This window comes from Benincasa hispida, chromosome 3 (assembly GCF_027475165.1).
Source record: "Benincasa hispida cultivar pf3 chromosome 3, pf3_genome.v1.1, whole genome shotgun sequence".
NCBI lineage: Eukaryota > Viridiplantae > Streptophyta > Magnoliopsida > Cucurbitales > Cucurbitaceae > Benincasa > Benincasa hispida.
The window spans coordinates 23,348,641-23,361,624 of record NC_143480.1 but is presented as its reverse complement, the minus strand read 5'-3'; the positions used below and the strand labels follow the sequence as shown (position 1 = coordinate 23,361,624).

The 12,984-nt window shown below is 34.8% G+C and overlaps 1 protein-coding gene and 1 pseudogene across 3 annotated transcripts; both read right to left on the bottom strand.

The window, feature by feature from the left end:
• Positions 1-6,727: 6,727 nt before the first annotated feature.
• Positions 6,728-8,421, bottom strand: LOC120073937 (glycosyltransferase 6 pseudogene; annotated as a pseudogene). Its single transcript, XR_016528611.1, has one exon. The product of XR_016528611.1 is annotated as a glycosyltransferase 6 pseudogene (transcript).
• Positions 8,422-8,735: 314 nt separating this feature from the next.
• LOC120073938 (heptahelical transmembrane protein 4-like) lies at positions 8,736-12,421 on the bottom strand. Of its 2 annotated transcripts, none has more exons than XM_039026858.2 (5): positions 12,090-12,421; positions 11,917-12,018; positions 11,310-11,572; positions 10,190-10,514; positions 8,736-9,580 (listed from the first exon to the last, which is right to left on the bottom strand). In XM_039026858.2, exons 3-5 carry the CDS (start codon positions 11,567-11,569, stop codon positions 8,927-8,929), a joined length of 1,239 nt encoding a protein of 412 aa, XP_038882786.1. In that variant the 5' UTR covers positions 11,570-11,572; positions 11,917-12,018; positions 12,090-12,421; the 3' UTR covers positions 8,736-8,926. The 2 variants fall into 2 exon arrangements, with proteins under 2 accessions (XP_038882786.1, XP_038882787.1); XM_039026859.2 differs by having other exon boundaries at positions 10,190-10,459; positions 12,090-12,319.
• Between the last annotated feature and the right edge of the window lie 563 nt (positions 12,422-12,984).

Genomic DNA, 12,984 nt, shown 5'->3' with positions numbered 1-12,984 from the left:
TAGACTTGGGATTGTATTTTGCTGAGATTTTCTGATTTAATAGAGATTTCATCTTGTAATCATTCTTCAATCTTTATTTCATGGGATTATCTGATAAATTAGTCGTGCTAGTTTGATTGTTTGCTTTCGAGTAGCACTATTTTGTAATCGGTTAGTAAGTAATCACTTAGAAGCAAAGGTTAAGTAAGGTTTTCATGTTAATTTGAGTTTCCAATTAATAAGCACTCTTTCTAATCTACATGAATCTCACCTTAAGTAGTCGATTAGATGATGGAAATTGATTATTCAACTTAGCATACCCTTAAGCTTAATGTTTATTAGTATATCATTTAGAGGAGGATTCTTGCTTAAGCTTTGAATTAACTCGATCTTGTGGATTGCCACTTAGAAATGAGTTGGTTAAGTTTTAATTGAAAAGTATCATGCTAATTTTGTGATTAAGTCTATGATAGAATTATAAGGAATGAGAAAACCTAAACCAACCCAAGCTATGTGTTTGCTAAATTAATTAATTAACACTCAATTCACTCAATTTGCTCAATTCACACTCCGTGCATTAAATGCACTCCCCAACATTTTATTTCACAGAATTTACATTTATTTTGCATCACCAATCACACACCCTCCGGTTACTTCCTATAAGCTTTGTGGTCTAGAAATCTTGACGACTCCCTGTGAATCGACTCTATACTTTCCTTTGCTATATTTAGTAGAGTAAGGCACGGAATTTATATGCCTCGGATCGTTAGGTTTTTATGATGCCCTAATGGTTGCGATCACAACTATATTAATTTAATTAATAAAAAAGATAAATAAAGAATTATTGCAAATAATAATTGAAAAAATAGGGAAAACCCGTCGTTGGACCACCAAGAGGAGTCGAACCGTCGGTCAAAACCACTTGACCACAAACCGCTTGTCAAAACGGTTCGTGCGTGTCACTCAACTCGGAGCATCACGACGCTACTGTACAAACAGGTTCTGTATAATGCATTTTTGCTCTAAAATTCTCCGTTTTGGCTCTGAAATTTACCAAATTGGCTTCGAATCTCGATCAGGATCGATAAGGACTTCAAATTACAGATTCGATAGCAATTATTATGCCCAAAAACGGTGGGCCCTTACATATCGAATCATAAATAAACAGTGGCAAAACTAAAGCTAATCCCAAAAATATCCAAAACGTGCAAACCCACATTCATCATACATAAATGCAAAACAGTAAACACCCACCACAACTCTAAATTTAATTCCAAAAAATAAAACTGGGACTCAAATGCACTCTTTAATACAAATTGAAGGATGCACGAACACCCGATGCGGAAGCGAATCATAACCCAATTTTATTTTTACAAAAGCATACATAAATTCATAGGACAGAAACAATCATATGCAATCAGCATACTTAATTATACAAAAAGAGAGAAAATAAGGGATTTAGTATTACTAACCCTGATCTCTTCATTGTGACTTCTCAAATTCTCCCACGAAATCGAACACGTCAAATATAGCAACACAAAAAACCTAAAAGCAGACACCACCACAGTGAAACCTAAGTATTCTCAGAGAGTGAGAATTAACGAGAGTGTGTGGGCTTCGCATTTAATTTTGGGAGAGTGACGAAGAAAGATTTTAAGAGAAAAAAAATTGCAGAGAAATCTTTTGGAGGACACTCTCTTCTGCATTGAATGTCAAGGGAGAAGACAAAAATAGAAGAAAAGAAATCAACGCTCTGCAAAGACCTCCCACTTACACGTTCATTTAGAGAATCAATGGGGAAGTTATCAAATACCTCCCTCCCAAATAAGTTATGAATTTAAAAATTAATTAATTAAAAAATATAATTTTTAAATTAATTAATTTAATATATATAATAACTAACTTACTATATACATCATATATCAAACTATATGTTATATCTAATATAACATATAGCCTATAGTTTATATTATATCATATATAATATAACCTATAGTTTAATATTCTCTCATTTAACATATAGCATTGAATGTGATTCACATTCAGAAAATTAACATTTGAATCATATTCAAATATTTATTTTCTCTCAAATAAAACTTTATATTATAATGTATCATATACATTATATTAATTATATCATATATAATTAATTCCCTATATTAATTTGAACTATTCAAATTAATCCAAAATTAATGTGATTCTCAATAATCTCAATTGAGCTACCAAGGGGACACAATGGACCTATATATTGAAGCTCCAATGGTACTTGATTAATTAATTAAAGTCTTTAATTGAATTAATCAACTTCCATTAACTGTGAGTCACTCCACTAATGATCAGTAGTTACAATCTTCACACTACAAATATATTTCTGTTGCCATTGGATATAACCAATCAACAGTGCATTGACCCTTTACAAATTGTTCGTAAGTAAAATCGAGCCAAAATTACCATTTTGCCCCTGTAGTTACATATAAACCATTGATCCTCTAATGAACAATAAGTTATAGACCACTCTACATGTTTAAGTTACAAAAGATAACCTTGGATCTTAGTTTATTGGTTTTGTGGGTTAATGCAACTAAATGTCAAATAAAATACTCTTATTTTATTAAATAAATAAATAATGTGTATAATACAATTACAAACTACAAGACCACGAGATTTAGAGTATCAACCCCAACAATTATCACTTTCTAAATCCAAGAATCAGAGCAGAACAAATAGAGGAAAAAGATACAAAGAACCAAAAATAAGAAAATATCTAATCTAAATTATATGAAAAAATTAAAATGAGGAGATAATTGAGAGGAGCAGCTGGACGGACGAAAAATTAAAACCTAAAATGGGGGAACTTACCTCTAGATGGTCGATTTGTTGAAACAAAGACACGAAGATGGCATGGAGACAATGCCAGTCGACGACAGGGAGTAAAGGTCGGAGATCAATTGAGAGGCACAACTAGGCGAAAAGTAACAACAGAAGATCGATGGAGAGAAATGCACGCGGTGTAAGCCCTAATAATTTGGATAGCAAATTTGGAAGGGGAGAGGAATAGATCTATCGATTTGAGGTTTTTTTAACCCATATCCCAACGACTTAATTAACGCATCGGAAGTTCTAACCCATCTTCTAACATGTAGGAAAAATGCGTATGGAGTTTTTACAAACTCACGACGGGCTCTATTCGGCGTCAGGATTAGTACTTACTCCCAACGCCTACAATACAATGATAGACGAGAGACTTTCTCTCGACTATCCATCTCCTAACAGGTAGTTGTAGTGTCAAGAGAGTATATTTTTCTTGTAGTGTTATGAACTCCGCAGATATATAAACTCCATAGACATATGAACTCCAAACATCATATCTCAACTTAGCACCCCAAAAAACCCCTTAGTCTTTTAGATGTTCAAATCATGTACGACCCACGATTTTCATAGCACACACATGGCAAATTTTCTATGTAGGTCACGATTTTTGTTTAGACCATGTAATCAGTGTATATCCAAGTCATGTAACTTGCCTAAATAGTAGACATGGTACATGTGTAAATCGTGTACTACGTCCGCGATCCATTAACGTACTCATGGATAAAGTACACAATTTATCTAACATTGTGTATCATGTCTACGAGTTAACAACCTTATTTTTAGTAATAATTTCATGTCAACTTTATTTTTATAATTAATTATTTAAATTACATTATTTTCTTTTAAAGAAAACTATTTCCTTACATATCTAGTTACTTTTGGAGTTCAACAACGTGGAAAAGGAATTTGAACCACCATTTCATTTGAGATTAATGACATTCAAGAAATAATTATAAATCCTGGTGATGCCAAAAAGTAGACTAATTGTAAGTTTGTAATTTAGAGAAAAATCATACTAATACCCTGCAAAATGAAGAAATTGAATGCTGGTATAGTGTCGAGCCATCAAGACTTGATGCTCAAGTTAATAACGGGTTAAGATAAGTAATATTAGTGGATAGTAGCATGGAGTATTTTTAAGGTACCTTTGTCGAATAAATCATGTTGCTTATATAAGCTTAGTCTTATGTAGCATACACTGAGACTCATAATTGCAGCTCTTTAATTCATGAATCTGCTAAGTTGTTATTCTTCATATAGTTACGATACTGTTACTCAAAAAGACAGCTGATGCCTCACCCACTCAACTTTCCACTAACTCCTCATGAACTTTTTGTTATGAATTTGGACCCTTAACGCTCACCTTAGTGCAAGAGTCTAATGATTCTTCTTGGTACTGCTAAAACTTTCATGGTACTATTAGGCCCTCCATTTTATGATTAGGTCCTCTACAAAAGTGTTCTATTGGTCTTCCATGATACTGCTAAGACCTCTATGATACCACTAAATTCGACTACATGTACATGGGTCCTTCATGATACTACTAGAACGTCCATTGTACCACTAGGCACTACTACATGGGTACAGTACCGTTATATATTACTAATTACCACCTTCATGATACCACTAGATACTACAACATAGCTCCTCTATGATAAATAGGGGTAATGATTGGGTACATCCCAAATGCATTCATCTTTATGCATCTCTCTCTCACCAAACACACTAAAAAAGAATTTAAATATTTTAGAAAAGAAATAAAATAAATTTTTCATATGATAAATTATGATTAGACAATTTAATTGAATGTGTAAAGATAGGCATCATTGAAACGAACATAAAATTTTTTTAAAAACAATTATTTCTTAAGACAAAAATAAAAGAATAGGTTGTGGGTAGAGTAAAAGTTCCCAATAATATAAAGCTGTAAAATGAAAATTGGTTGATTGAGGTGAGAGAGATCTATCGTTTTGAAGGGTACCCTACAAGAAAATTAAATACGCACCATATGTGTACACATTATAATGTCTGTCTCCAAAAAGCATCAGACCATCCTTGTGCTTGAGCTTGTGCTTGAGCTTGTGCTTTTGCAATCCCCAAAAGACGCAACGCCGACACATTTTTGGTAATAAAAGCAAAATTAGAGGAAAGAAAAATGAAAAATGAAAAAACAAAAACAAGAAAAGGGAAAGTAGTAATTTGAGCGTCATCCCCACGAGGCCAAATGATGAAGTTAAAATTCTTGATTTCCTAGATATAGATTTCAACTCACTACGAGTCTAAATTTTCAATTTCTTGTTTAATATTTTATTGACATTATTATAAAAAAAAAAAAATTCCATTCAAAATAAATTTAATTTTAATGAAATTTGATTTTTTTTAATGTTGTGTTTAATAGGTCTATAAATTTTAAAATATATCGAATAGGTTAAAGATCTATTAAACATAAATATGAAATTGGGGAATCTATTCCATTAAAGATTGAAAGTTTAATGACAAACTAAACACACTTCCCTTTAAATGGACGGCAGAAGATTTGGTATTAAATCTCTTTAACCTTTTTAGGTGTAAAATAAAATTCTATACTTCTCTTATTTTGAGTGTAAGTTTTCTAATTTTAATTTTTACTAATAAGACATGCATAATAAAAGTCAAATTTTGCAATTCAATCATCTAGGATATTCAAACATGTACACTATGCAAATCTCAAATTTATAGTCTCAAGCTATACAAGTTTAAATTTATTGGAATCATATAAGTCAAATGTTTTCGTGTCAATTTGAAGTACACTTGTTAGGTTGTTTGAAGCTAAAGTGAGCGAGCAAAATTCTGCGACAAATGAGATGTAATCTTTCTATTATGGTTGAAATGTTATATCTCACATATTGTATTAAAAAATATATAATTGAAGTAATAATTTTATATAGACTATATATTATATCTTATCTTAAATCATTTTAGATAATGTTTGGTTTATCGGAATCTTTGATGTCCCATCTTATTAATTAACATCCAAGATCCTCACATTTGTTTTATGGGATATCACATACAAAGATTTCTTACCCACTAATATAAATGAAACATTTTGATTCATGGCACTTGGTGGGTATGGGTATGAATAATGGCATGTTCATTCTATACTACAACATATATTGTGAAACTTTATCTTAAATACATTTGTATTCATCCATACATATGTGCATGTGTTTATTAGGTAAATTAAACTTTTAAAACTACATAAAATTAAAGAAGAACATCTATCTTGGTGCATTCCAAGTATTTTCTAATAAAATATTGTTATGTGGCATTTTTGTTTTTTAAAAAAATAATTTTTTTCCTAATTCTATTTTTGTGTGGTTAACAAGTGGGGAGTACAAGGGTTCGATGCAGCCAATCATTTTCCAAAATTAAAATTGTGTCCTATCCTTGGTCTCACCCAATAGTTCCTTCAAGTTGAATTCCAATGTAACAATCCTTAATGGGGATATGGGTATTAGAGCCATTGTTCCTCCAGTACAGATTTTTTTTTTTTTTTTTTTTGTCAGATTCCAATTCCCCGATTATCTAGAACATCTTGATTGGAAATCTCGATATACTAATGAGATTCAATTTTTTTTTGTTGATTCCCTCCATGATTTATATCAATGTCACTTGAGTTAAGGCTTTTTTTGGTCAATCGTTAGTATAACTAATGTTGCTCATGCTTTCATGCTTGTTGTTTCAAAATTTCAAAAATCCATGAGTGGATTCTATTTTAATTTTAAATTTGTTTAGTTCTTAATTTCTTTTGTATTCTTTTTTAGCATTGTACTAAGAAAAAATTGTGTAGTTGAAAATCTTGATTATTCATATTTGAGATATTTGAAAGTTCTGGGCATTCAATTTAGAGCCGTAAATAAAGTCACCTACACCAATTTTCCTAAAATTTTCTTCTTTATGGGAGTGAGAAAAAAGAAAAGCTCGATTCATTGATCATTCACCGTGAGGATAATCAAACGGCAGAGAATAAACCGCAGAGGAACTCAAATCAGAGTGGACAAAACCATACGTGCGAAGCACCTGATTATCCGCAAAATTCAAAGCCCTACCAATCTCCTTCCAACACGTGTCTCCATCATAAGTTGGATTATGATTTCCACTACAAGGCTGACATCCCGCGAAGTGCGTGACAAATGGCCTCCGACCGGCTCCACTTCTAAACCCGGCTTTCTGAATCTCCGGTTCTCTCAAACCCCCATAGAACCGGCTCACTCTCTCCGCGTGTCTTCTCCTCAACCTTACCTCTCGTTTCTCCATCTCCCTGTAACCGCAGGTGATGATATCATAACTCTCCACCACCCCAATCCAATGCGACTCCAAATAATACTCCCATTCTAAATAAACTTTGTCGCCCCATTTTCGTCTGTCCTTAGAGATCAAATAAATGAGACCCGACTGATCGTCCGGAAGTGGAAATTGCTTGTCCTTGAACGTCGACGTCAATATTGGGCCCCATTTTTTGTAATCAGGTGATTGGGGGCCCATATTGGCCCATGAGTCCATTAACTCCATGGACCATTGACAGTTTCTTATCAGGAATACTCCAGCATTGAGCCCGGTCCAGCTTTTATTATCTCTGTCCTCGTAAACCATATTGGGCCAACCGTGGACCACGAGGTTATGATCCTTGTATCTCTCTAATGGAACCTTGAATTCCATGTCTGTGAACACAGCGTCCGAGTCCATCCACCAGATCCATTCCACTTCTGGATGGGCCAACATTGCGGCCCGGATTATTGGAAGTTTGGCCCAATAAGAGCCCATTTGAGGTTGTAAATAAGCGTTGTTGTAGAAAATCTCATGGCCGTGGATTCGGCAGTAGTCCACCTTGTTTTTGAAAAGTCTCAGAAGAAGGTGATCGCCGATTGGGTTCTCGCACGACGATGGCTGTGATCCGGTGACTAGCAATATTCGCTCGCCAGCTCCAGCGGAGAAAAAGCAGTGGTGATCCAACCAAGTTTTCCGTTTGTGGTCCCAATTCTCCATTCGTCTCTCAATAGAGTAACTGAGATTTGGGTCGTCATAGAAGGTTGGTTCTGGTGGATCAATTTCGCAGGAGAATTCATCTCCGGCAACAGATGCATTGTTAAATATGGAAGTAGAGTAGAAGCTAGTTTTAAAGAGGAAAACCAGAAATGATCCTACGAGAAAGAGAAAAACATTACTAAAGAACCAGCAAGTTTTGGTTTGTATTGCCATGGAGAAATTTGGGACTTGAGAAGTGTAGGAGAAGGCAACCCCATTTGTAAGTGTTTGGAGATGTAATTTGTTGCACAATATTTGTATTATTACAATAGATGGCAATTTGGGAAAGTAGAGTGAGCAGATTCGTTGGCAAAAAAAGACTTGAAAGAAATCAATAATGTTCCTCGAAAGCTTTTGACTGTACTTGGTCATGGCGGGCTCATTCGCATCTGACAGATGATGCTTACCGTATAAATATAATAATATAATAGAGAAAGAAAAAATGAGCCATAAATGGTAATATAATTATGCATTTCTTCCATTCCATTTAAACAATACTAAAAAAATAAAATACATCACTCTTAGTCTTCACTCCTCAAAATCCCTCGGCTGTTGCACGCCTCGGACAGCATCATCATTTTAAATGATCGATCTCATGAGACAATTATAAAAATATAAGATCCCAATAATTTAAATCCTAATGACGCAGTTTAAGATAGATAATTATTTTTGATAACCGAGTTCACACGAAATACAATCATCATGCCCATGTACAGAATGTGGTAAAAATTTACTTCATTTAAAGGAAGAAGGATATAGGAAAACCTGTAATGCACTGCAAGAATGTAGAATTAACCTTTCAAAATAGTGGGAGTTGAACATTGAGAACGAACCCTCTCATCGATCTTTCAACCATATTGTAGGAAAAGCATGAAGCTGGTTCTGATCTTACACTGAAGTGTTGGGACTGGGAGTAAGCTTTTTTTCCAAGTCCAGCTACATATTATATACATACATATCCAAAATATTTAACTACATTCCAACAGTGCACTATGCTTGTTGAAATTCTAATCTAACAACCTTGCAGGTCACGCCACTTGAGGTAAACCAGTCCTGCATGATAATGAGTATACGCCCCAGCAACAACTAGAACATGGAATAGTTGGTGGCTGTGGCCAGCAATGTCAAATTTTCCAGGCATCCATCGCTCGGGAATCCTTGCCGCATAAACGAGGGCTCCAAGACCATAAAATATCCCCATCAGTATCTCATACCCTGTTGTATGGAGTGCTTCGGGTGAGCCCCAGAACAGGATAAGCTTGTGTAGAATAGGGGCAATCCCGCACAAGCCCATGCCGAGGAAGAGGGATGCCCGAAAAGTGCGATATGTGGGGCTTTGAAACATTGGCAGCAGAGACACCAAGATAGTTGCAATTCCCAGGAGAGTAATGAACCCCATATAGAGACTGCAAAAGAAGGGGTAGCACATGAAGGAGTAGTAAACGGGGGGGTAGAAAGAGGTAGATATAAGGGCAGCAATTCCGGCATAGTCAAGTCTGAGCATTATGTATGAGACACGCTCAGAGTGGCAGGAAAGAAGGTGGCAGGTGCTGCTGGCAAGCAGGCAAAACATGGCCCCACCCAAGAATGCGAAGAAAGGCCACCGAGTGATTGGTCTCATAGCTAAGGGTGCTATCATGTTGGCAACGTCCTCCTTCATACTTCTCTGGATTAAATCAAGAAAATAAGAATGCAGAAAACAATTAGTTTATAGCAAAACAAGTTTAGTCTTCTTATATTGTAAATCCTAAGAACTTAGAAGAAAAATCAGAAATGATAGATGCACTAAATACTAATAACATAAGGAGCTGCAACGTAAAGTATTTGAAATCATCACAAAATTACTTGAAATTTATTCCCATTAAATCATCAGGGATAGTAAGACTAGAAAAGCACGGCAAACCATTTCAGAAATTCATTCAACACTGCACATAAATATCAGGAGGTTTCTGCAAATGGTCCAAGTGTCACAATAAACTGTACAATGGCTTAATGGGCATCTTCATTGAAGGAATTTTTTTTGCCGGAATACAAATATCAAAGTCTACGCCCCAATAGTGAATACAATCTTTGATTAGGCCAGCAGAAGTTAGGAAATTATAGGATAAGTTTCAGGTAAAATTTCAGAGGTTTTGGACTACAGTAGGAAATATAAAATCAGGTTCTTCTGGATGAATCCCCAGGAAAAAAGGGAAGAAACTAATAACATAAAATTCCACAGAATCCAGTAAAATAACCTGGGAATCCCAAGATTAGAATTGAGCATACAGCTTACCAGAACACAGTCATCCGTTTGATTTCCATGGGAGAATCGCTCTGGTAAACAATTGTATAGAAGTTCCACGACATGCCACCGAGATAGTGATGAAAGCATATCCATTGAAGGCAATGCAGTTTTCAACTCCTCCCTGAGTTTCTGCAGATCAGGGAAGTGAGGCAAGGAAGGAAGGCACGTCAAGAGTTCTTCTCGCAATTTGTGCATATCAGCTTTCTTCAACATGTCAGGCAAACGTTGAAGAGGATGAATGTCAACTACATCAGGAATCTTCGTTGCAGTGTATATGGTCAAGGAGAGAAAGAGGAAAAATCCAATTAAATGCCTGAAAAATACAGTATTCAAATGAAGTGGGAAAGGGGCATGAAAGGAAGAAAATATCAATCTAGCACATAACAAAGAATAGGCAAAATTCGTTGCAAAAACTGATGCTGAACTTAAGGGCAAAGCACAAAATTTCTTGATGGATAAAAAGGATTATTTCTCATAGTATAATTTAAAATAAGTTTCCAAAGGAAGAGGGAAATAAAAGAGGGGGAAATAGCCCACTGCAATACTGAGTTGAAGATTGTTAGAATTTATTAAACTAAAGTGTTCAAGACATAAAGCAACTTCTTTAACAGTGTCATGAACCAGATTACTATAGAGGAAGCTTTCAGATTTTGATTTATACTCCTCAGAGATTTGTCTTTATTGCAAGTCCCATCGTCATATCAGAAAATATTATTACTTCACTTCTCCCGTCTCCCCAGCTAATAATCTTAAAAGACTTACACCAAACAAAGATATGGCAGACACCATGGTTTTCTAGAAACAAAATTTCCACATTGTGCACAATGCTCCAGAGATTACAGAACATAACAATCTAAACACGTTACTTGGTACATCTAATATAAAGTTCGACAATCCCATTGGTAATTAAATTTAAGAACAATGATGATTTTATAAACAAACATGATCTTCGTGCTTTTTAGTTTAAATTCGTATTTAATCAAAAGTTAACGACATCAAAGCGAAGAATGTGCCAGCATAACTTCTTCTCAATCTCATTAACATGAACAATTTTATATTTTTTAAAAAGCCTCCAAAGTAGATAGCAAAACGGAGTGAAAAGCCTTACGTCCAAACATTAAGAGTCTCGTTGTGAATGGAAAAGATGCTGAGCAATGTCTGCTTCATAGGCCAGTTGGCACGGTAATGACCTAGAATGAATTCATTATCCCTCAAGTAAGCTGGTAAAGCGTGGTATTCAACCAGCTGATACTTGACCTTCTTCCAAAGTCTTTTCCCCTTTCCCTCCTTCGAAGAATACTTATGATGGCCCTCCATTGTTTCAGCAGTAGTTTTAAATTTCTCAGTCATTTCCTCGTACGAATCCATCTCCTGCTCAACCAAATGAACAACACGCTACGAACTATAACCAACCAATATTCTTCCTCAAGCCAATCAATTCAAAATAAGAAACAATTGAAAATTGTCTCAAACATGATCATAAACTTCTTATTTCCCGCCATGATTGACTAACAAAACATAAGTCTTGAAATCGATTGTTAGAAAATGTAATATTCCAAACGATCAAACCAAGAAAAGATAACAAACCCATTTTCATTCCTCTTTTTCCAAAAAAACACACTCAGAGGTAAAATTAGAAGCGAAAAACACGTCAACAACTCGGAGAATCAAAGAAGCAAAGAAAGCCCCAGAAGAAGCAAAGAAAAAAGAAATACCTAAAATTGGAAGAAGCCCAGAGGAATAGAGAGGGTTAGAAGCAAACCCTCGTCCCCTCCAGCAGCAGCAAGGGAAAAAAATGAAAATTAGCGGACGGAATCCTGCAAGAAGGAGAATAAGAAGGGGAGCAAAGGAAAATGCATTAAAGTAGGGAAGAACAGGAAAATCTAACCACTAAATTATGAAGGAGAGAGAGTATGGTGGATGAATTCCCGACGTCGGAGACCCCCACGAGGAGAGAAAGCTTAGAAGTTAACGAAAATGAAGCTATATGATGCAACGAAGACAAAAGAGAGAGATTCGTTGGCGAGATGCGAAGATGCGATTTGGCATGTACGAGATTAGTTGGCGCAACTTCAATTTCTCCTCAACTTAACCGCACAATTTGATTCTATCAACCTTTCTTTCTCTTCCATTTTTATTTTGCTTAATGTATGCTTTTTCCGTAATTAAATAATTAATTAATTTTGTTGGTGTTGAGGATTACACTCTTTAAGCCGACATATCTGTTGAGGATTTAATTTGAATTTCCCACTTATATCCTATTTGTCACTCTCTTTTTCCTTTTGGAACGAATATTCATGATTTGTCGAAGTTAAAAAAATAATTTTTTCATTACAAATATCACTTTAGGCTAAGACCATGTTTACTTTCCATTTAAACATAATTCATGAAATTTGAAAAGTGAGTCTTAATTTATTACTACTAATGAAATATAGATTCCACTATGAAATATGTAATCAACACAAACGCAATGCTATTGCAGTAGAAAGGGTCATCAATTCAATTATCTTTGAATATTACTTGGAACTCACGCTCTCTTTTTACTAGTTTTTCATCATTTACGCTTTTCATTATGTTTACCTATGGAAGTAAACAATGTCAATGAATGTTTTATTACGATTGTTTAGTAAATACAATTAAAGGAATCTCATTCCCTTTGCAATTAAGAGTCATTACAATTGATACATGAATGTAAATTTATTACAATTGCGGCAATTTTAGTATAGATTAGTAAACATGGCCTAAGTTCTATTCACTAGAACTTTGAACTAACAAGGCTCGAA